At 46.0% G+C, this 24,226-nt stretch overlaps 2 protein-coding genes across 5 annotated transcripts in view; one reads left to right on the forward strand and one right to left on the reverse strand.

Moving 5' to 3' along the window:
- The window catches only part of PPL (periplakin), a 45,475-nt gene extending 37,293 nt beyond the window's left edge, over positions 1-8,182 (forward strand). Inside the window, exons 18-22 of one of the 2 annotated variants that reach the window (XM_041747531.1) lie at positions 879-1,029; positions 2,018-2,101; positions 3,241-3,357; positions 3,838-3,930; positions 4,720-8,182. In XM_041747531.1, coding sequence (XP_041603465.1) covers positions 879-1,029; positions 2,018-2,101; positions 3,241-3,357; positions 3,838-3,930; positions 4,720-7,383 — 3,109 coding nt within the window. In that variant the 3' untranslated portion in view covers positions 7,384-8,182. The remainder of the gene's footprint in view (positions 1-878; positions 1,030-2,017; positions 2,102-3,240; positions 3,358-3,837; positions 3,931-4,719) is intronic. The other variant, XM_041747532.1, reaches the window with a different exon arrangement.
- UBN1 (ubinuclein 1) overlaps positions 1,048-24,226 on the reverse strand; it is a 46,929-nt gene continuing 23,750 nt past the window's right edge. The window contains exons 13-20 of one of the 3 annotated variants that reach the window (XR_005986686.1): positions 16,870-16,920; positions 16,733-16,775; positions 14,069-15,388; positions 12,893-13,136; positions 12,522-12,611; positions 10,488-10,589; positions 2,087-2,213; positions 1,048-1,695 (exon numbers count right to left, since the gene is read on the reverse strand). Coding sequence is in view for 2 of the 3 variants with exons in the window: in XM_041747533.1 (XP_041603467.1) it covers positions 10,540-10,589; positions 12,522-12,611; positions 12,893-13,136; positions 14,069-15,388; positions 16,733-16,775; positions 16,870-16,920 (1,798 nt within the window). In the remaining variant the exon portion in view is untranslated. Of the gene's footprint in view, positions 1,696-2,086; positions 2,214-8,339; positions 10,590-12,521; positions 12,612-12,892; positions 13,137-14,068; positions 15,389-16,732; positions 16,776-16,869; positions 16,921-24,226 lie in introns of those variants that run through there. The other 2 variants (XM_041747533.1, XM_041747534.1) reach the window with 2 other exon arrangements.

Consider the following 24,226-nt stretch of genomic DNA (forward strand, 5'->3'; position numbering starts at 1 on the left):
TCCGGAAGAGCTCCTATTGAACAGATCCTCTTCCTTAAATGCTTGGTAGTGGAGAAGCCACGCAGGCCTACAAGCCATTTGTTTTTGGTGTGTGAGATTTTAACTACAAATGCAACCATTCTGGGTCATCTAATTCTTGGAGCAGGTCCAGTAGCTTGTGTCTTTGAAACAGTGTGTCAATCTCAAGTGGATGGGTTTATGGACAACACGTTGCTCATGATACTCTTATCCTTTCACGGTTTCCACATGAGGGGATGCCCCCTCCCTCATTCCTGACGTCCTATCTTTTCTCACTTTATTCTCTTTTTCCTTCCGGACTTTGTGAGGTTCAGTCCACTGACCATTTCAAAGAACTGGCTTTGGTTTCAGCCCTTTCTCTCTTGTTCTGTCTCCTCTTTCACTGGCATCTGTTCCTTACAATTTCTTGCTGCCGCTGCTGTTAGCTTTATTTTTTCCTGATTATTACTTTGAGAGCTTCCTCCTTTTCCAATAAAAGCACTAAATACTGCAAGTTTCCCCCCCAAGCACCACTTTTGCTGTGTACCTCAAATGTTAATGTTTTTATTTTCAGTGACATCAGGTTTCCTAGCATTTCCTGTGGTTTTTCCTTGGACTTGTGGTAAATTGAGGTCCTGTAATACCCAGCGGGCATCTCTGCCAGTCACTACGCATGGACCTATCTGTCCTTGACAGAGGCCACAGAGTATTCCAACCTTCCATTCCATAATTTTGTCAACCACCCTCTTTTGGGGAAGTAATTAGGTTATCTTGTTAGATTACAGTTGATCCCTTTTAAATGAGTGGAGATAATGTCTTTAAAAGGGTATAGGAGGCAGCTGCTGACTGTGGCAGAGGCCTGACGGGCTTTGCCTCCATAGGGCCCAGAGCCTGCAGAGCGCCAGGGCCGCATATGAGGACTACCGCAGCGGCTACGACCACATGCTCCAGTTCTTGTCCCATATCCCCAGCTACGAACCCCAGGAGACAGACAGTCTCAGCCAGATGGAGACCAAGCTGAAGAACCAGAAGGTAGGGTGGCTGCCTCTGTGCTCACGGCCTGCAGCTGCACGGGGGGCGTGGAGAACATGGGAGGTCGGCAGGCCCACCCATGGAGGGGAGCAGGGCAGTGGCTGCCGCCTGCCCTGGTGGAAGAAGGGGAAAGGCCTGGCAGAGTTGTGTCTTCAAGGGGCCAGGCCCAGCCTGCCCAGCAGCATGTAATTCTAAGAGTGGTCTCGCTCCCTCCTCGGTGCCCAGCACGGGGCTTAGCTCCCCATGGACCGTCCACGAAGGCTGGCTGAATGAGTAAATGGTTGCAGCCACACAGGAGGAGCCCTCATGGTGAAAGGTCCCATGTCCAGAGTTCAGAGTCCTGGTTCCTTGGAAGGCAGCAGTGTCTTGTAGGGACAAGGACGCTGGATCCCAACAGCTTAGGTTCAAAGCCACGTTCAACCCCTAATAGCCGTGTCCCCATGGGCAAGTCACTGAACCTCGCTGTGCCTCGGTGTCATAAACTGGAGACAATGATGGTACTTACCTCACAGGGCAGCTGGAAGATTAAATGAGTTGATCTAAGTAAGATATGGGAACAGTGCCTGACATCTTGAAGCACCCGGTAAACATTTGTTTCCCAGCAAAGACGATCCTCCTCCTGACCCTTCTTCACAGGGCTGGAGAACTGCCTTCTGCGACAAACAACTGTACACAAGGAAGCCATTCATTAGACTTTGTATTACAGAAGAATAATTTCAGATTCTAAGGAATCCAGCTACTCTATCAATTTTTTTTTTTTAAGATTTCATTTATTTATTCATGAGAACATACAGAGAGGAGAGAGAGAGAAGCAGAGACACAGGCAGAGGGAGAAGCAGGCTCCACTCAGGAAGCCCGATGTGGGACTCGATCCCGGGTCCCTAGGATCACACCCTGGGCTGCAGGCGGCGCTAAACCACTGAGCCACCAGGGCTGCCCTCTATCAATTTTTTTAAATTTGATTTTTAAAGTCTCTATTGTTTTACAGAACCTGCTGGATGAGATAGCCAGAAGGGAAGAGGAAGTCCACCAAGTCTGCACCCACTCCCAGCAGTACCAGCAAGCTGTCAAGGTGAGCCGCGAGACTCCCGCCTGGAGTGCAAAACAGCAGAGCCTCTTCCCTCCCTACGAGCTGGACAGAGAAGCCCTGGGCCCGGCAGGCTGTCCTGAGGCACTGCTGGATCCTGTAAAAGGGCATGACCTTTAGGAAAACAGTATGGTAAAAAAAAAATAATAATAAAATAAAATAAATAAAATAAAATAAAATATAAAATAAAATAAAATAAAATAAAATAAATAAAATAAAATAAAATATAAAATAAAATAAATAAAATAAAATAAAATAAATAAAATAAAATAAAATAAAATAAAATAAAATAAAAAAATAAAATAAAATAAAATAAAATAAAATAAAAAAAAATAAAATAAAAAAAATAAAATAAATAAAATAAAATAAAATAAAATAAAATAAAATAAAATAAAATAAATAAAATAAAAAAATAAAATAAAAAAAATAAAATAAAAAAAATAAAATAAAAAAAAATAAAATAAAATAAAATAAAATAAAAAAAATAAAATAAAAAAAATAAAATAAAATAAAATAAAATAAAATAAAATAATAAAATAAAATAAAATAAAATAAAATAAAATAAAATAAAATAAATAAGGAAAACAGTATGGTACCAGACACTGAATACCAGAAAGGGGATTTCTGCTCGAGGCAGTTAACTGGGAGAATTTATCCTCAAGGAAAAAAATAGAAAAGAATAGAGGATAAATAATCGTTGTAGCAGCATTATTTACAATAGCAAAAGAGAAAAACTAGAATTCACCTACATGGCCAATAGCAGAGAATTGGCGAGGTATCATTCACCCACTGGATGGATTACAAAGTTGTCAAACTGACAGAGAAGGGGGCATCATCAAGGTGAGATAGAGCTTACAGTGCGACGTTTAATGAGGGAAGCAGAGGGCCACACTCTGGGCCTGGAGGGAGCACTGTTTAGGGCACAATGGGCAAGTGCTGGCATACTGTGTGTTGTGTCCTATGTTCAGGGACACAGCTCTGTACTGCTGATGGACCGACAGTTCTCAAAACCTGCTGGCAGTTGATGAAGCTGCGTAGACCTCTGCAGTCAGCCTCAAGGGGTAGAACATTTCTGACTCAACTGCCTCTGTCTGCTCTCAACCATGTCTCTCTCTCTCACCCAGGACTATGAATTAGAAGCAGAGAAGCTAAGGTCCCTTCTTGATTTGGAGAATGGAAGGAGCAGTCACGTGAGCAAGAGAGCCAGGCTCCAGTCCCCTGCCGCCAAAGTGAGGGAAGAGGTGAGCTCTGTGGGCTGGGCCTTCTTGGAGCTGCCAGGGCCTCTAGGGAGCACAGCATGCAGGCCTCCAAGATGTACACCCAACAGGGAAACTTGGCTGAGAGCCCTCCTGGGTGCAAACAGGTTCAGTAAGAAAAGAGAACTGTTCTCGGGCAGCAGTGCTGATACACCTAGAAAGACAGGCTGCCGGAGGTTTCTGGGCCAGAGCTGTGGATTTGGAAGGCTCCCCACCCCCTCCTCCTAAGTACACATGGAAGACTGATGTTACTAGGTCCTTCTACACATGAGAACATTAAACCACAGAGATGGGGACTTAGTCGTCTTCTACATCCGGTTTTTCCAACAGTTTAGACTGCAGTCCAACTCCAGGTAGCAAGAGGCCAGAGGCCACCCACTGTCCCCAAATGCCAGACTATCAAATACTGTCCAGCTCACTCTTGCTTAGACTTTTGACTCCTGTTTGTTGACTGCTCTCCTGTAGGAAGCAGCTCTTGTTGCCAAGTTCACAGAAGTCAACGCCATTAACAGACAGAGGCTGCAGAATCTGGAGTTTGCTCTGAGTCTCCTGAGACAGGTAATGGATCTCAATAAGACCTTTTTATTTAAGATTTTATTTATTTTAGACAAGAGAGAGAATCCCAAACAGACTCCACACTGAGCTCGGAGCCCAATCCCACGACCCTGAGATTACTACCTAAACCGATATTAAGAGTCAGATGTTTAACTGACTGAGGCACCCAGGCGCCCCTTTTAGTAAGACATTTTACTCAAAACTATTCCAGCAGGTGAAAAATAAGGCTCATTCTGCCTTAAAGAAACAGTCTGTAAGCTAGTGGCACGGCCCCTTGCTAACATGGCTGGGCAGCACAGTCCAGGCACTGGCCCACATCAGTGCTTCTGTTGACATGAATGTGACATGTATGACATCCAACAAACATATGCTGAGCGCCCAGGAGCAGGTAACTTCTTTTCAGAAGCCTACGTCTGTCTGTCCACACTGTGGAAAATGAAGTTGCACCACAGTGAATGCTCTCTCTGTACTAAGCGCAATGTGCAGCAAGCAGAATAGGGGACAACCATTTGTGCAGGAGAAATGCACATGTCTCAAAGATGACTGCTAGCCTCTAGGAGGAACAGGATCAAAGGCAGGAGACTGTGGTTCCACTTCACACTCTTCTGTGGTTCTAAGATACGTTAAATTTTTTAAGTGGTAAACTACTCATGAACTCAGCACTGAGGGAGCCTTTGGGATCATAGGACAGCCAGTCTGACCTGCTCATAGGTGACCGAGGTGCACCCAGACCAGCTGGGAACAGGCCACAGAGCGTGCAGCTTTAACCATGCACTGTCTCCTCCTTCCCAGCAGCCGGAGGTGGGAGCGAGCCATGAGACACTGCAAGGGAGCACACCAGGCTCCACAGTGGAGGAGACATGGAAGGTCCAGAAGGAACTGGATGAGGAGACTGAGCGCAGACAGCAGCTGGAGAAGGAGGTCCAGAGTGCCCAGGAAGAAATCTGGGCTCTGCAACATCGGAGCCCCCAGGAAGCAGTGATAAAGAAGGAAGTGTTGAAGAAAGTACCAGACCCTGTGCTCGAGGAGAGCTTCCAGCAGATGCAACGGACACTGGTGGAGGAGCAGCATAAGAACCAGCTGCTACAGGAGGAGCTAGAGGCGCTTAGGCTGCGGCTGCACACCCTGGAGCAGGAGACCAGGGACGGGGGGCAGGAGTACGTGGTCAAGGAGGTGCTGCGCATCGAGCCAGACAGAGCCCAGGCAGATGAGGTCCTGAAGCTGAGGGAGGAGCTGGAGGAGCTGAGGCGGCAGAAGGGCACCCGGGAAGCAGAGGCAGCCCTCCTGCAGCAGCGCATTGCAGCCCTGGCTGAGGAGAAGAACCAGGCACAGGAGAAGGTCACCGAGAAGGAGGTGGTGAAGCTGCAGAATGACCCCCAGCTGGAGGCAGAGTACCGGCGGCTGCAGGAGGACCAACAGCGGGAAGGCAAGCTCAGGGAGGAGCACGAGGAGGAACTGAGTTTCCTCCAGGACAAGCTCAAGAGGCTGGAGAAGGAGCGGGCCATGGCAGAGGGGAAGATCACAGTGAAGGAGGTGCTCAAGGTGGAAAAGGATGTGGCAACTGAGAGGGAGGTCGGCGACCTCAAACGCCAGTATGAGGATGAGGAATCCAAGGCTCGCGCCAACCAGAGAGAGAAGACTGAGCTGCTCCGCAAGATCTGGGCCTTGGAGGAGGAGAATGCCCGAGTGCTGGTGCAGGAGAAAGTGCTGGAAATCGTCCGGCCGGACCCTGAGGCAGAGAGGGAGGTGGCCAATCTCCGCCTGGAGCTTGTGCAGCAGGAGCGCAAGTACCGGGGGGCCGAGGAGCAGCTGAAGAGCTACCAGAGTGAGCTGGAGGCACTGAGGAGGCGGGGCCCCCAGGTAGAGGTCAAAGAAGTGACTAAGGAAGTCATCAAGTACAAAACTGACCCTGAGATGGAGAAAGAGCTTCAGAGGCTCAGGGAGGAGATTGTGGACAAGACAAGACTCATTGAAAGGTGTGATGTAGAAATTTACCAGCTGAAGCAAGAGATCCAGTCCCTGAAAGACACCAAACCGCAGGTGCAGACCAAGGAGGTGGTCCAGGAGATTCTCCAGTTCCAGGAAGACCCCCAAACCAAAGAGGAAGTACAGTCTTTAAGGGCCAGGCTATCGGAGGAGCAGAAGAAACAAGTGGATCTGGAAAGGGAGAGGGCCTCCCAGGAGGAGAAGATCAAGCAGAAGGAGGAGGAGCTGTCCCACGTGAAGGAAAAGGTGGTCCAGCAGGAAGTGGTCAGGTACGAGGAGGAGCCTGGCCTGCGGGCTGAGGTGAACACCTTCACTGAGAGCATAGATGCAGAGCTGCGGCAGATCGATACCCTCCGTGGGGAGCTGCGGCGGCTGCAGCGCAGGCGTGCGGAGCTAGAACGCCAGCTGGAGGAGCTGGAGCGTGAGAGGCAGGCGCGCAGGGAAGCCGAGCTGGAGGTGCAGCGCCTGAAGCAGCGGCTGGCCGAGCTGGAGAAGGAGGAGGGGGAGGCCCGGGAGAAGGTGACTCTCAAGCAGAAGGTGGTGCTGCAGCAGGACCCCCAGCAGGCCCGGGAACACGCTCTGCTCAAAGTCCAGCTGGAGGAAGAAAGGCACCGGCGGCAGGTCCTGGAGAGCGAGCTCGAGACCCTGAGAAAAAAGCTTGTCAACCTGGAGAAGATGGAGGTCAAGGAGAAGGTGGTCTTCTCTGAAAGTGTCCAGGTGGAGAAGGGCGACACTGAACAAGAGATTCAGAAGCTGAAGAGCAGCCTGGAGGAGGAGAGCCGGAGCAAGAGGGAACTGGATGCAGAAGTGAGTCGTTTGGAAGCCAAGCTGTCAGAGCTAGAGTTCTGTAACTCCAAGTCCTCCAAAGAGCTGGACTTCCTAAGGGAAGAAAACCACAGGCTACAGCTGGAGCGACAGAGCCTGCAGCTTGAGACCCGGAGGCTCCAGTCAGAAATTGAAATGGCAGCAACAGAAACACGAGACCTGAGAAATATGACTGCGGTGGACTCTGGGACAAACCTGAACTCCAGACTGTGGTCCCTGGAGAGAGAACTGGATGACCTCAAGAGGCTCTCCAAAGACAAAGACCTGGAAATCGATGAGCTGCAGAAGCGCCTGGGCTCCGTGGCCGTCAAGAGGGAGCAAAGGGAGAACCACCTGCGACGCTCCATTGTGGTCATCGACCCTGACACGGGCCGGGAGCTGTCCCCAGAGGAAGCCCATCGGGTCGGTCTCATCGACTGGAACATGTTTGTCAAACTCAGGAGCCAGGAGTGTGACTGGGAGGAAATATCGGTGAAGGGTCCTAGTGGGGAGTCCTCTGTGATCCACGACAGGAAGTCTGGCAGGAAGTTCTCCATTGAAGAGGCCCTGCAGAAAGGCAGGCTGACCCCGGCTCAGTACGACCGCTATGTCAACAAGGATATGTCCATCCAGGAGCTGGCCGTCCTGGTGTCTGGGCAAAAGTAAGCACAGCTCAGCCCTCCCATCTTCTTGGAAGCCAGTGGCTGGCTGTCTCCTACCCAGTAGCACCATGTCTTCTCCTCCTTGGCCCCGTGCAGGCTCCTGACCTGTGCCCTCGCTGTCATTCAACCTGGGTGAGGGACCTGATTCGTCCTCTAATCATTGGACAACCGTGATATCCCTCTTCTGTCCCTTCTCCTACACACTTCCATCAATAGACTCTTTGTGTGACATCTGGAAGCAACCCAAAAAACTAAAGCACATGACACAGGACAACCGAAGCAGACAAGCCCACTCTGCGCACTGGCCTTCACACCCCAGGTGGGGGGGACTCTAGGGCAGAAAGGCCTCCCTTCCACACACCTTTCTGTACATCAAAGGACTGGGCCCCTCAAGGCTGCTGACCTACATTCACATTCCCCCAGGGTGCTGGCTGAGAGCAGACTTTCTGTCAGAGGCCTCCTGGTGAGATAGATCTGGGCTCCAGGCCAGAAAAGGTGCAAAGAAACCAGAACAGTGTTTGGCCTTCGGTGCTAGAGTGAAGGCTGTCAGCCAGACTGTCCCAGGGGAATGCACCATCAGAGAATGCGTTGTGGTTCTGAAATTATTTTCATAAAGGACTCTGTTGCTGTTAGCCTTAGCTTCAGTACCTTACAAGTCTTATTAGTTCATTGGTATTTAGGTATACTACACACTTGATTTTCACCAAATGAATTTTAGGTTCTTTGTTATCTCATATATTATGTAACAAAATGGGACTAGGGAACTCTATTTATAGTGCAAAAATAAACACCTGGTGGCTTGATTCTAATTTCAGTGTTTCTTCTTTTGCATGTGAGGCTTATTATTTCCCCTGCTCCCTCTTGGCTTTTGGCCAAAATGGATATTCCACATATACCAGCTCCTGGGGGAAGAAGAATTAGTTGCAAAAAAAAAAAAAAAGTAGAGAATGAGAAACAATGTTTTGGAAACCTTGAAACAATTTATTGAGTTGCTTTATACAAGATTAACAATTTCCATACCACCCCCCAACACCAACATAGTCGCGCCGCACAAAAGCCACAGCCCCTCTCACACCTCAGGAGCGGCTGCACCAGGGACAGCCGGACAGCCCGGCAGCCCTGCAGCCCCAGGCCCCACTCTGCCTGCCGGCCCGCCCGGCCATGGCTGTGGAAGTCATTCACTCTTTCGTTACCACAAATAAAGCATAAACAAGAAAAAGAAATCTCATAAACTCCCCATCAAAGAAACGTTTCCCTGAGGCAAGAGGCATCACTAGATTCCTAAAAATGAGGGTATTCTGCTCCAGCTGCACACTCAGTGGTACATGGGGAGGAGGGAGCGCTGCAGGGAAGGGACCTTGGGTGTCCTCGGGTGGAGAAGCCTGGAGAGTTCCCACTGCTCCGTGTTCACGGATGGCCTCTGCGGCTCTGAGCTCAGCAATACAAATCTCTTCTTTGGCTCTTTTGCTACTACCTAAGACTATTCTGTAAACAAACTGGAAACCCAAGATGCAAAAAATAGATATAATGAAGGGATAAGGAATCCACTCTAGCCCGATGTGAAACACATGTTGGTTCTTAACGTTTAAAAAAAAGGAAAGAAAGGAAAACAAAAAAGAAAAGAAAAAAAGAGCAGAGGCCTAGCCGGACAGCTGACAGAGGTCTTGCTCCGCTGGAAACCAGGCAAACCTCTGCATGACTGTGAGTTACTGAGCGCTGTACCCTGGAAGGCAGGAAGCAAGAGAGCTGCCTGTGTCCACACAGGTGTACATTCTGAGGAGGCTGATTACTCGTAACATATTTGCAACCACTTAGCCAAAGCAGTCAGTTCAGACACACCAGGTGGTACACACTTCACAGGACAGGCAAGGGCTTTGACCATCCTTGTGAAGCAGCCACTGGCTGAGTGTGCTCCGGGATAGCTGTCCTAGTCTGTCTCTGATGCACTCTCCGAGCTTACTGGCGCACCACCCTTAAGTCAATGCACAGCCCTGCTGCTTGGAGAGCTCCAGGATGGCAAGGCTTATTTCTACATGGCAGATGCTTCACAGAGGCCTGTTCCTGCAGCTCTGCCTGAGAATGGTTTCTAAAGAAAACAAACTGGAATGTCTGTGACTTGGAACCCCTCATATCCTTGGCCCTCAAAAAGGTGGAGGGCTTTGGGGCTCTGCAGTCCACCTGTATGAACTCTGAAAAAAACAAAATGGGGGCCCTGGCTGTTGGGACCTGGGATTTGGGGGCCCAGATGACCTTCAAGTCAGGACAGCAAAGATCATGATGTGCATCTGTAAAAAACTCAAATTGGCTATGTCTTAAATACAGACATATCTTTTAAAAAAGTCTTCATCTGAGATCCACTCAGAAGGCTGAATGGACATGTGTCTAATTCTGCTCCACCATAAAGGCACTGGAATTATGTCTTACTATAATATGACATGCGAAAAGCAGTCCCATTCTATCCAATGCATTAATGGTAATGATGAAATCTGGACCAAAATAAGTCTTTAAAAATCCTGTCACAACTATTGAATCTACAAAGGTCTTTTTTTCTGAAAGAGCTTCATTGTCATGTTCAGCAGAGAAGCTGGCCCCCACCACAACGAGCAAACATTAGGTGTTCTGAGTACTTTTCAAAAAAAAAAAAACAAAACAAAACAAAAAAACACAAGTCTCCCAGCTGTGTGTTAGCCTGGATTTTTGTCCCGTTGAGCACAACGGACATGGGACGGACACCATGACCATCCAGGGATCCTGCTGTGGCCAGAAGGAGTCCCTGACTAGTAGGGCACTATGAGGTACTGTGACCAAATGCCAGGGGTCAGGTGGATTTAGAGCACGTGTGCCAACTGCTCCACCCTGACACCAGAGCTTCGTACATGACCCAGCGCGCACCCCAGCCCAGAGTTGCCCCTCCAACGATTGTCCATGACAGAGCCGCGGAACCTGGAGCACCAGGCCAGTCAGTGCCTCTGGAGAAGCCCAGGGCTGCTCCCCTAACAGAAGGCACATCACAGTGCCAAGAGACGCTCCACTTAGCACTCACACCTTCTCCAGAAGAGAACCAATCGGCAGAAAGAGCATAGTGATTATCCAGTTTCTGAGACCTACTTGTTCAGCTTCTGCCCAGACCTAAGTTAGTCGGGCCTTTCCTCTGAAGAGGTCACAATTTCCGTGGTACACCAGGCCCTTTTCCATGAAGTTGAGAAGCATCTGTAAAAGAATAAGCAAACAAACAAACAAACAAACAAAAAAAACCACACAAGTCTTTCAGGATCTCAGATTCCCTTAAGGTGGCAGTAACAAAACCTCAAGGGAATCACTTAAATAGCAAAAGCCCCTGAACGCTGAGTGTTCTAGGGCTCCAATGAGCCCAAAAACCCTTGACAGAGAATGAGTGCATTGCTACTTGCAGCAGCTTGCAGTGTGCATGGCTTTCTGAGCACTGTGAAGGCAGCTGCTTGCTGCATGCCATGCGACCAGAGCGGCTTCTGTTCTCAACTGCCACCACCATTCCCTGGAACGCTGGACTCAACATTGAGGCCTAGAGACCATGCTGCACTCAAGCAGCAATGAGCACTCTCTCAGCATCAAAACCCTCAGGTCCTACAAAGACAAGTTCAAAGGCACTAGCATTCTGAGTCTGCAGGGGAAAGAAAGCAAAGCAGACACAGTCACACAGCTGAAGTAATAAGCATGCAGCATTTTGTTTACAACCACTCTATGTAATCCTCCAACCCTAAGAAGCTTTAAGAGACAGAAATGGCACAAAGAAGTTTTTCTTTTCTTTTTCTGAAAATACCACAGGCCAACACCCATGTTTCCAATGGCTTTTCAATTATTTTGTTTCAAAGTGTGACATTCCCCAAAGCAAGCAGAGGCAATGCCATCTTTCAAACCACAAACTCTCACCTACGTGGCTCTATGACCCCCACATTATCCTCTTAGCTACAGCAGCAGCCACTAGTTTGCAGAGTAAGTCCACTGCAATTACTGCTTCTCTAGAGGAAAATGGGAGTCACTGTTGGTATAGGCTTAGCCCCTTGCTTCCTTTCTCTAAAGCAGCAAAATTTCCAGTTTGGAAATTTTCAATCCATTCTTATACCCAGACGGCCTCTGGCATTCACTAGGAACACATCAGCCTCAGGACATGGGGGCCAGAGACCCACAGCAAATCTGGAGGCAGACACAGATTGGGAGGCATCAGGCCACAGGTATGCCCTGCCAGGCAAGCTCCCTGTCTTCCTTCCACCCCACTACCTGTGCACCAGGGCTACCCCAGGCTCAGCTTCCTGAAGAATGGCTCTGCCATGACTGATGTAGCCTTCCTGGTCCTCTCTGAAGCAGGTCTATCATAGTAAGAATAGTAGGCCAAAACCAAAATCCCATGAAGCTTCCTGCCAGTGTTCCATTAGGTACACTTGAGAAGCAGGTTCCATTCTGGTACAGGGTGAGACCAATCACTTACTATGTACTATGAAGGTTACCAGCTGGGGCATCTGTGCTGCATACCACACCCTTTTTCTGAAATCCACTGATCTACGGAGATGAAAAGCAGGAAAAGAAATGGAATACTGCCCCAGGTCCTGCTGTGCTCCTGAACATCTGCCTTCACCCCCGAACTTAACTGAAAGTTGCTCCTGTCTGGCACACATGCTGGCATCACAGGTAAAGGTCCCTCCTAAAACATTGCCACTGTGACCTCACTGCTGTTTGGGGTCTCCCTTTCACTTAAAGTTTTGAGAGGCTTCTGTTAGCTGGCAGCACCTGGAAGGTGTAGCAGCTTAAATGCAAACGCTTTTCAGTGCCCCAATTAGCCCTTGGATATTAGCACCAATGTAAGCACCAAGTTTAGCTAGGGAGTTCCCCTGCCTTGAACACAGGCCACTACCTCCTCCCCTGTGATCACACAGGGTGAGGTTGACCCAGTGGCAGTTCCAAGTGGGGAACGAGGTGAAATTTCAAAGTGGAAGCCTGTGTCAGTTTCTGAGTACCCAAAGAGCCAGAGCCTTGAAGGACAAAGCAGGACAACACAGTAACAACGAGGTGAAGACACTGAACTTCCTGGCAGCAGACAAGGCATCTAATGGGTGGGGAGCAGAATAGCACATTGTGTGCGTGGCACTCTGATCACCTGGCAATTACCTGGCAGACTTTGCGGGATGTGGGTGGACACGGCAGCGTGTGGGAGAGGCGCTGCACGGGGTGGGCTGGAGTGCAAGCCAGCCAGGAGACCTGAGAAAAAACAGGAGGGGAGAAAAGAACAAAACACACACATTGAAGACAGGAACAGAAAAGCTGCTTTGGTGGTTGAGATCCCAGACAACCTACTGGACAGGTTCCAGGTGAGAACCCCACGGGGAGGGGGCTCAGCATGGTTCCCAGGAACTCTGCCCATGGTCACACACCAAACAAACACAGGAACCCAGCACATGACAACAGAACTCATCAATCATAGCACAGGCACTGGGGAACCTTCTGTCCCTCCAGCATGACGAGAGGAAAGCAACACTTACTATGGTTGAGGCCGTGGTGGAATGTCCCAGGAGCAGGACCCGTGACAATGGCATCCTTGGAAACCCCTGCTTTGGCAGAGGATTCGGCGCTGAAGGAGAGCACATGGAGAGGAAACTGGGAGATGATCCCCAGGGAGTTGGAATTCATGGCTCCGGGCAGTTTTGGGCTGCCGGACTTGTACGATGCAGACAGCAGATTTAAGGGCGAGGAGCTGGCCAGCAGCACAGCCCCACTTGTTCCTTTCTAGGAAAGGAAACACAGCATGGTCAGAACGCCAGTCCTGCCGCAGCTCACTCACAGACCAGAGCTGGTAATGGATGTGCAGGGTGGGGACCCACTGGTAACTAACTATCCCTTAAGAAGGTGAAGGTGCTCCAAAGGAAGGAAGAGGAGTCTCTGACCCAGCATGGAATGGCTCCCAGGACAGTGTTCATTTAAAAAGCCGGGTATAAAATATGCCTTTGTGCGAGAAAGGAAGAGTATCTCATGTAGACAGCAAAACAGATGTAGGCATATACAAATGCTTATGTGTCCATCTTTATATACATAAAACACATATTTGTATGTATTGATCTTTGTTCTTAGAGAGAAGCAGGAAAAACCTGAAACTAAGGAATATAGTTACCTTGCAGGGGTGGTAGGAGCAGGACACAGGCAGATGGGACCTTGCTGAACATACCTTTCCATAGTTTTGTCTTTCTAACTACATAGTCTTTTTTTATATGTTGGAAAAATGAAAACAACTGCTCTCTCCCATGTTCCCAACCTGCATCCAAACTTCTGTAATTACCCACACGCAAGCCTCATGAACCACTGTACTCTGTCAAATTGCCTTATCTGACCTACAGAGTCCTTTAAAACCCAACCAAAACAATCACTCTTCCAAGATACTCATATTCCTGGGGCATGAACATCTCCACAAAACTGATGATCTGAGAGGTAACGCCATTTTCATTTACTTGTTTGGACAGAAGGACAAGTAGGAGGCTATGAAATATGAAAGTAGTTTAACGGCTCATTCTATGCCACCCAGGATCCCTGCAAACCAGTCCTTTCCTTCTGCTCATCCACAGGAGAAGTTTCAGGATCTCCTGGGATTCCTACCACCAGAAAAGTAAAGACCTGAAAACAGGAAGCCCAGTCCTCCTTCCAATTTCCGGGCTCACTGTTCCTACCTGACCTTCAGTGTCAGATCTCATTCTCCGACCAGGGCAAGGCAAGCGGCCCTGTCCACAAGACCCATGAGGGGTGGGCTGCTGTGCCAGGACACTCACTGGCAAGGAGGTAGACGATGTCACGCTGCTAACTGCGCTGGACTTCAGGGAGGAGGTCAGTAGCTTTGCCACTCCCTGGGTCCCACCGCTGGAGTCTCCATTTGGACCACCTGGAGGGGCCACCAGGGTCAGCTTCTGGGAAACAGGTGGTTTTTTCACTGCAGAGCCTGGGACAGGTCTGCTGGCAGACTGTCCTGTGGAGGGAGGCTGTATACCGGGGAGCAGGTTCCCGGAAGTAGAGCTCTGGACTGGTGTTCCTCCAGAGGAAGAGCTGCCAGAAGAAACCCCATGTTTAGAGACAGAGCTGGCGAAGGGACTATTCTTATAAGATGGCCCTGAAGAGCTGGCTGAGTGCTGTTTTGCTGGATGGCTCAGGGTGGTGGAGGACGAGGCTGGGGTCTTATGCGAGTTGCTGCTGGAGGCTGGTGTGCCTCCTGAAGAGGCCGGCGTGGAGGGATGGAAGCTCTGGCCTTTGGTTGCTGTCTTCACAAGCTGGAGGAGGGAACGATGGCACTGTGGGGAGGAAGGCTTTGGGCCCTGGAGCTTATTGACAAAAGGAGCTGGAGGTGTGAAACCCTTTTGCTGTTGAGTGCCTGCATGAAAAACTTTGACTTGGGGGCCAGGCACAGGAGCTGCTGCCTGGGGTGCGTGAGACGTCCGTGGCAAGCCATGGTGCTTTGCTTTGGACTGGTGCACTTCTGACAGGCCCTTGCTGAGCGTGGCCTGACAGGATAGCTCTTTGTAGCCAGAGCTCTCTGGTTTTTTCTCCTGAGAGGACTGCCCCAGTGCCAAAGCCTGTTCAGCCAGAAAATTAAGGGGAGACTGCAGAGAACTAGAGGTTGGCGGGGCAGAAGGGCTGGGCTTTGGAAAGTTCCTCTTCTCTTCTGAGCACCCGACACCCACCATCTTCTCTGCAGGTGCCTTTGAGGGTGCCGGCAGCGGGAACTCAGAGCCCCCACCTGCTCTGCTGTTCAGTACAGCCAGTTCCTTAGACACCACCTCCAAAGAGGAGGCTGAATTACGGATCAAGTCCCCATCCAACGAGTCCTCCAGGTTGATAGGAGCAGGATTAGCAAGGCTGCCAGACGCCTGGGTTGAGAGCTCCCTGTTTGCAGCCCCAGTGCTCAGGCCTCCTCCTGGGTGTTCTGAAGGCAAAGGCAGGGGGCCACCAATCTGGCCTGATGGGACCGAAACCTTTTTATCAGGCTTAGTGGATGATTCCTAAAGGAAAATAGAAATTCTGATGTTTAGAAATGTCCAACAATGCCAACACTGGCCTTGCAGTGAGGATGCAAATGTGAGAACACCATGAGGCCCAAAGATCCAGGTTTTCTTGTACAATCACAAAACAAGAGAGGAACAGAGCAGTTGCCGTGCCTGCTTCAACTTGAAAGTGCTAAACTCCTTCACCTTCTCTGGTTCCTAGTTGGCTGGCTTGGCTTACCAAGCATACTTTCTTGCTATGTACATACTCACCCGCAAAGAAACCTTCTCTCTCTCTTTTTTTAAATTATTTATTTATTTATTCATGAGAGACACAGAGAGAGAGACAGAGGGAGAAGCAGGCTCCATGCAAGGAGCCTGACGTGGGACTAGATCCCTGGTCTCCAGGATCACATCCTGGACTGAAGGTGGCACTAAACCGCTGAGCCACCGGGGCTGCCCAAACTTGCTGTTTCTGAAAAAGTAAAAGGCTCAAGCAAAGAGATGGCCTCACACTGTGTCAGAGTATTCCCAGTTGCAATCAGAAAACGAGGCATGGCATGAGAATTGTCTTAAGTTAGCTTTCTTTTTCCTCCTTGGTCTTCTCTAGCATCTATCTCCTCAGCTGGGTGCAAAGGAAAAGTCCTGTCATAGGAGCGGAAACAGGACCTACCCCATCACTCCCACATCCCAAGTGCTTAATGCAGTTTGTCTTAGACACTGTAGGAGCTTCACAGATACTTAAGAATATAGAATTGACACAGCTTATTCTCACGTACTGTTTATATATGATCAAGGGGACTATAAAGCCTCATGAGCTATTAAAAATTTTGGTAAAACAGCAATTCTTACTACACTGAAAAGTTTCTGCAAGGTCTAATATGGTTTTCAGTCTCTGTTCTCTAGCCACTGTATTATCTTCCATCTCTGCCAGGTAAATACAACAAAGCCACCTGCCCTTTCCAGTGCAGCTCCAGGCTAACCTGCACCTGGCTAGCACTGTTCTGCCATGAGGAGTATCCTCACGCTAGAAGACTTTCACATCTGCAGGGGCTCTTCACTCCTCAGAGAGCGGTCAGGAAGACTTCATTTGAATCCCACAAACACCACCAACAACCCAGAAACGGTCTCCTACAACTAAGGCTGGAAGGCACTAAAGTGGCCCAGCTCAGGTCTCTGCCCTGCCAACCTCAGGCCCCTGCAATGGGCCAGGCTGCCTCTTGGTATAGCCTGAAGAGTACCATCCTGAAGAGCTGTCACTCAGTCCAGCACAGCTCAAGGAGCTGCTCTGGTCACCTGAGAGGTTTCATATGTATGGCTGAAGAAAGAGGAGAATTCATGACCCTGAGTAGGCTGACTCACCTTCATCTTGATTTTGGAAGAGGCCATGACTTTCTTCTTGGCCCTGTTCAAAGGAATGAACACAGAAAAGGGTTAGAGGAGATCCACAAAGGAAGTGAAAATAACAGTAGTTCTTGAGAAAGTACTGAGACACTCACAGGATTGACGTCAGATGCCCATGGCCTCGTCTGCTCTCCTTAAACAGAGTCCTGAAACAGAAAGAGAACACTAAGCAGTCTGCATAGACCCCCCTGAAGGCAAGCACTCTGCTTCTAGAGCTTTCCTAGCATCCCTGGTACTCAGTGACTATTATGCCTTAAATGTCAGTGGCCTGGTGAGCTTAATTCCTAGTGAGAGAGTCTAAGTGGCTGCACTGGCGACTCAAAAGCAAACAGTCTAGAGTGACCCCAAAAAACTATGGTTCTGTCCCAAAATTTCTCATAGTGATTTCTCCCCTAAAGGCAGAAGTGATTTCCTTGTTGCTGATTCTCATTCCTTTTAAGAGTCAAATGTGTAATGACCACAGTTTCTCTTTTTCTAGTGAAACACAACAAAATTTTCTTTATGCACCTCCCCATACACTTTCAGAAGTTCAATCTATAAAGAAAAGAGCAAGTCCACCTAAAGAAGGGATACAAAGAAAAGCTCCATGACTTGATTCTAGTAAGATGGTACAGTAGGAAGCACCAGGAACTGTCAACCCACCTGGACAACTACACTAATAGAATCTAAAATAATTATTTTAGGCATACCTGGGTGTGGCTCAGTCAGTTAAACATCCAACTCTTGATCTCAGCTTAGGTCCTGATCTCAAAGTTGTGAGACCAACCTCCGTATTGGGCTATATACACTCAGCATGGAGTCTGCCTGAGATTCTCTCTCTCCTTCTCCCTCTGCCCCTCTCCCTGTTCACACATTTGCACTTTCTCTAAAAAAAATAAATCTTAAAATAAGTATTTTGGAATTCTAGAGTATGTTGAAGGCTTACAACTTATAGGGGAGGACCTGAAGAGTAAACTGCTGTCAATTCTAGCTCTTAGCACAGTTGCAGCCTCCTGTCCCCAGCCCCACGTCAGGCAGCTGCACACGTGTCCCCAGAACAGTTTGCCCACAGCTTGCAGGAACTTGGGAGGTCATCCAAGTACTGGGAACCTCTGCTCTGATTGCTGCTTTTCATCACAGAGGTACAGACAGAGATGGGCAGCCACTGCTGTCTCTCCCCACCCCATGGCAAGCCCCTGCCCCTTTGGCTGAGGTGACTTCCAGTGGATTTGAAAAACTGTTGTCCTTTTCCCTTCTTCAATGTTCACTTTCTCACTTTTAGGAGACAGATATTTTAAAACAGAACATTCAAAACAACTGCATATATGGGGGAAAGTGAGAGAGCGACTACCCGTGCCCAAGCAAGGGCTCAGATAAGACCCAGGAAGACATTAAGTTTACATCACAGGCTGATCTCAGGTAGAGAGACTACCCACAACATTCACAAAAACAAAAATATACAGAATGGGGGCAATAGTTAACAATACTGTATTGTATATTTGGGTTTTTTTGTTTTTTTTTTTTGTATTGTATATTTGAAAGTTGCTGGGAGAATCCATCTTTTTTTTTTTTTTTTTTTAAGTAGGCTCCAATGTGGCGCTTGAAATCATGACCCAGAGATCAAGACCTGAGCTGAGATCAAGAGTCAGACACTTAACCAACTGAGCCACCTAGGCACCCGGAAGATAAAAGTTCTCATCAAAGAAAAGAAAAATTGTAACTATGTGAGGTAAACGATGATCCCTAGAGACTTACTGTGGTAGGCATTTCACAAACATCAAATGTAAAACCATTATGTTTTACACCTGAAACTAATTCTACGTTGTATGTCAATTATATCTCAAAAAAAAAAAAAAAGATAAAAATAATAAGAAAAAGTAAACCTGGGGGAAGTGAGAGAATCTGATTTCTGGAGTTACCACATTCAATTCAAATCTAGTGTTCCACACACATGCATAGAAAAAAAAAATAAGGCAAACAAATAGGAAAGTATAGGCTGTTCAAGGGAAAAAAAAATACCCAGAAACTCTCTCCAAAAAAGATCTAATGGCAAATATATTAGACAAAGATGTTAAAGCAATGATCTTACAGATGCTCAAAGAACTACAAGTAGATGTGGAGAAAGTCAAGAAAGATTGTTGTGAACAAAACGGAAATACCAATAAAGAAACAGAAAACCTAAACAGAAACTAAGAAGAAATTCCAGAACTTAATAAAAGTATAATAACAAAAATGAAAAATTTCCTGGAGTGCTCAAATACAGATGTGTGCAAAGAGAAGATAATGGAAGTTACCATTTCCATTACAGAACAGAAAGAAAAAAAGGAACAGAAAGAAAAAAAGACTGAAGATTGCATGACCACAGGGACATGCAGGGCACCATCTCTTGGACCACATGCACACCACATGCTGTAGAAGTCCCAGAAGGAGAAGAGAGGGCAGAAAGGGGAGAGAGAATAGTGGAAGAAATATTGGCTAAAGTCCCCTCAAATCTGATGAAAAAGATGAATATAAACATCCAAGATGCTCAGTGAACTCCAAGATGAACCCCACAGAGAAACATTGTAATCAAACTTTTAAAACAAAAAGAATCTTGAAAGCCCAAAGAGAGAAGTACAACATCACTTAAAATTATTAGCAGATTTCTCATCAGAAATGTTGGAAGGCCAGAAGATAGTGGGCAAATATACTCAAAGTGCTGAAAGAAAAGGGCCAACAAGAATCCTATATCCAGCAAAACTGTCCTTCAGAAGTGGGGGATCTATGAAGACACTTTGAGACAGACAAAGGTTGAAGGACATTGTGACCATTGGACTGCTCTGCGGGAAATGCTCAAGGGCGCCCTGTGCAAATAAAATGACATCAGACAGTACTTTAAAACCATGTGAAGAAATAAGGATCTCGAAAAAGTAAATATAAGGGCAATTATAAAAGCTAGTTTTCTAAGGTTCCCCGAGTCTCAGTTAAGTGTCTGACACTTGATTTCAGCTCAGGTCATGATTCCACAGTTGTGAGATGGAGCCTCCCAGAAGGCTCCACACTCAGCAGAGTCTGCTTAAGATTCTCTCTCTCCCTCTGCCCTTCCTCCTATTTGCATGCACACGCGTTTTTTTTCTCTCAAATAAATCTTTAAAAAAACAAGCTAGTAATCTCCTAACAGTGGTTTGTAACTGAACTTTTTACTTTCTACATGATTTAAGAGACTAATATAAAGAAAAAAATAGCAAGTATTAACATAAAAGCTAATATTACTATAACTTTGGTTTGTAACTCCAAATCTTGTTTTCTACATAATCTAAGACAGTAAGGCATTTTAAAAAATTATTAGCTTATGTTCTGGGGCTCACAATGTATAAAAATGTAATTTTGTGCTATAAGCAACCAAAGCAGGGAAAGAACTGTACGGGAGCAGCGTTTTTATAGGTCATTGAACTTACAGAAGCAAGCCCTTCTTTATCAGTAATTACTTTAAATATGAATGGATTAAATTTTCCAATCAAAACAAAGACAGACAGAATGGATAAACACACATGATCTAACTCAATTCTGTCTAAAGGAACTGACTTGAGACCCAAAAACAAAAACAGGTTGAAGGCAAAAGGATGGAAGAAGATATTCCACACACACAATAATCAGAGAGAGAGAGCAGGGGAGGAAGCTATGCTGGTATCAGACAAAACAGACTTTAAGGGATCCCTGGGTGGCCAGCGGTTTAACGCCTGCCTTTGGCCCAGGGCGCGATCCTGGAGACCCAGGATCGAATCCCACGTCGGGCTCCCAGTGCATGGAGCCTGCTTCTCCCTCTGCCTGTGTCTCTGCCTCTCTCTCTCTCTCTCTGTATGACTATCATAAATAAATAAAAATTAATTAATTAATTAATTAAATAAATAAATAAATAAATAAATAAATAAATAAACGAAAATAGCTATTCTATTTAAAAAAAGAAAAACAGACTTTAAATCAAGAAAGATTACAAGACAGGGCACTGGGTGGCTCAGTGGTTGAGCATCTGCCTTTGGCTCAGGGCATGATCCTGGGGTCTGAGATTGAGTCCCACATCGGGCTCCTCATAGGGACCCTGCTATGTCTCTCCTTCTGTCTCTCATGAATAAATATATCTTAAAAAAAGATTATAAGACAAAAGACATTATGTATTAATAAAAACTTCAAAACAGCAAGAAGACGCAATAATTATAAACATTCCTATACTGGAAGCAAAAACTGACAGAAATGAAGGGTGAAATAGACAATTCTACAACAGGAGTTGGAGAATTCAGTACCCATTCACAATAATAAGTAGAACACCAAATAGAAGACAAATAAAACAGTAGAAAAGTTAACACAGTAAACCAACTAGATCCAACAACATATACAGTACACTACCCAACAACAGATCATTCTTTTAAAGTGTACATGGGACATTTCCGAGGACAGACCATATATTAGGTCACAAAGTAAGTCTCAAGAAATTTAGACTGAGGCACCTGGGTGGCTCAGTCTGTTAAGCATCTGCCTTTGGCTCAGGTCATGACCCCAGGGGTCCTGGGATCGAGCCCTGAGTCAGTGGGCTCCCTGCTCAGCAAGGAGTTTGCTTGTCCCTCTCTCTCTGGACCCCCATCACCACTCTCTTTTGTTGTCTCAAATAAATAAAATCTTTTAAAAAAAATATTTAAAAAGATAGATACCATACAAACTATCTTCCCTCACCTCAAGAGAATGTAGTTACAAATCAGTAACATAAGAAAAACTGAAAAATTCACAAAACTGTGGAAATTAAACAACACACTTTAAACTTTTTTATTCATTTATGTATTCATGATAGACACACAGAGAGAGAGAGGCAGAGATGTAGGCAGAGGGAGAAGCAGGCTCCCTGCAGGGAGCCCAATCTGAGACTCCTCCCAGGACCCCTGGGATCACAATGGAGCCAAAGACAGATGCTCAACCGCTGAGCCACCCAGGTGCCCCAACAATACCCCTTTTAAACAATCAATGGATCAAAGAAAAAAAGTCACAAAGGAAACAAGAAAATACTTAAAAGACGAATGAAAAGGAAAACACAAATATACCAAAACTTACAGCTCAAAGGATGCCAAGGGGGTACTATAGCTATAAACATTTACGTTTAAAAACAAGAAAAATCTCAAATCAACAACCTGATTTTACAACTTAAGAAACTACAAAAAGAACAAATTAAACCGATAGCAAGTACAGGGAAGGAAATACAGAAGACCAGAGCATAGGTAAATAAAACAGAGAATAAACAGAGAAAAATCAGTAAGAGCAAAAGTTGGTTCTTCGAAAACATCAAGACAATTGGCAAACCCTTAGCTAGATGGACTAAGAAATGTTCAAGAGGATACTCAAATTACCAAAATCAGGAAAGTGGGGACATTACTACTGATTCTAGAAAGAAAAAAGGATTCTAAGAGAGTACTATGAACAATTGCACACCAACAAATGGGATTACCTAGCTGAAATGGACAAATTCCTACAAACACAAAACCTACCAAGACTAAATCCCTAAGAATTACAAAATCTGACTATACTTGTAACTAGCAAGAGGACTGAATCAGTTATGAAAAAACTTTTGACAAAGAAAAGGCCTGGAAATGATGGCTTCAGGGTGGATTCTACCAAATATGTAAAGTACTACTACCAATCCTCAAACTTAAAAAAAAAAAAAAAACCTATAGAGGGAATACTTACAAATTCATTCTATGAAGTTGACATTACCCTGATACCAAAGCCAGGCAAAGATAGCACAAGAAAATTACAGAGCAATATCCTGTAAATAACACTGATGAAAAACTTCCCAACAAAATACTAGCAAACAGGATTCAGGAGCATATTAAAAACATTATACATCACAGACCAAGTGAAATTTATGTCTGGAATGCAAGGGTGATTCAACATACAAAAACTGATCAGTGTAATATACCACGTGAACAGAATGAAGTAAAAAACCCCACATGATCATTTCAACTGATACAGAAAAGGCACAGGACAAAATTCAACACCCTATCATGATAAAAACACTCAACAAGCTTATAATAGGATTACTTCTACATAATAAAAGCCAAATATGAAACCTCCCAGTGAACATCATAATGGTAAAAAGCTGAAAGCGTTTCTTCTAAGATCAGGAAAAAGGTAAGAATGACTGCTTTCACAACTTCTAATTCAACACAGTACTGGGAGTTCTAGCCAGAGCAGTTAGGCCAGAAAAAGAAACAAAAGGCATCGAAACTTAGAAGGAATAAGGTGGGCTCCGTTTGCAAAGATTATCTTTTATGTAGAAAACTCTGAAGATTCCAGAAAGTTTTAGAATAAATGAATTTTGCAAAGTCTCAAGATGCAAAATCAACACACACAAAAATCAGTTGTATTTCTGTACATGAAAAGGAAATTACAAAAATAATTCTATTCACAACAGCATCAAAAGAAAAAAACAAAAGAAAAACTTAGGAATTAACTTCACCAAGGAGGTAAGAGACTTATACAATGAAAACGACAAAACACTGCTGAAAGAAATTAAAGACATAAATAAATGGAAACACATCCCGGGGGCACCTGGGTGGCTTGGTCGGTCAACGGGTTAAGTGTCTGCCTTGGCTCAGGTCGTGATTCCAGGGTCCTGGGATACAGCCCTTCATTGGACTCCCTGCTCAGCAGGGAGCCTGCTTCTCCTTCCCTCTCCTTCTACTCATGTGCACACCAGTGTGCTCTAATAAATACAATCCTTTAAAAAAAAAAAAAAAAGATTTCTTTATCTATTCATGAGAGACAGAGAGAAGCAGAAACATAGGCAGAGGGAGAAGCAGGCTCCCTGTGGGAAGCCTGATGCAAGACTCGATCCCAGGATCACAATCTGAGCCAAAGGCAGATGCTCAACCACTGAGCCACCCAGGCGCCCCAAATAAATGAAGGAAAGAAAAGAAAAGAAAAATAAGGAAAAGAAAAGAAACACATCCTATCACAGACTGGACAACTTAATATTACTGAGTTGTAATCTCAATACTAGCTAAAGCAATCTATAGATTCAATGTAATCCCCCCAAAATCCTAATGACTGTTTTTTGCAGAAATAGAAAAATCCATTAAAATTCATATGGAATTTCAAGAGATTCTAAAAGCCAAAAATAATCTTGAAAAAGAATAAAGCTGGAGAATCACACTTTCTGATTTCAAAATTTACAAAGCTAGATTACTGGATTACTATCCAGCGTGTTATTGGCATAAAGACAGATACACAGATCAATGGAAGAGGACAGACAGCTCAGAAGTAAAACCCTCACGTATGGGGTCAAATGATTTTCAACAAAGGTGTGAAGACCAATGAAGGAAGGACAGTCTTTTCAACTGGTGCTGCGAAAACTGGATATCCACATGCAAAAAAAATGAAGGTGCACCCTTTATGTAATGTCATATACAAAAATTAACTCAGCTTCATGACACTGGAGCTGACAATTGT

Source organism: Vulpes lagopus, chromosome 3 (assembly GCF_018345385.1).
Source record: "Vulpes lagopus strain Blue_001 chromosome 3, ASM1834538v1, whole genome shotgun sequence".
Classification (NCBI taxonomy): domain Eukaryota; kingdom Metazoa; phylum Chordata; class Mammalia; order Carnivora; family Canidae; genus Vulpes; species Vulpes lagopus.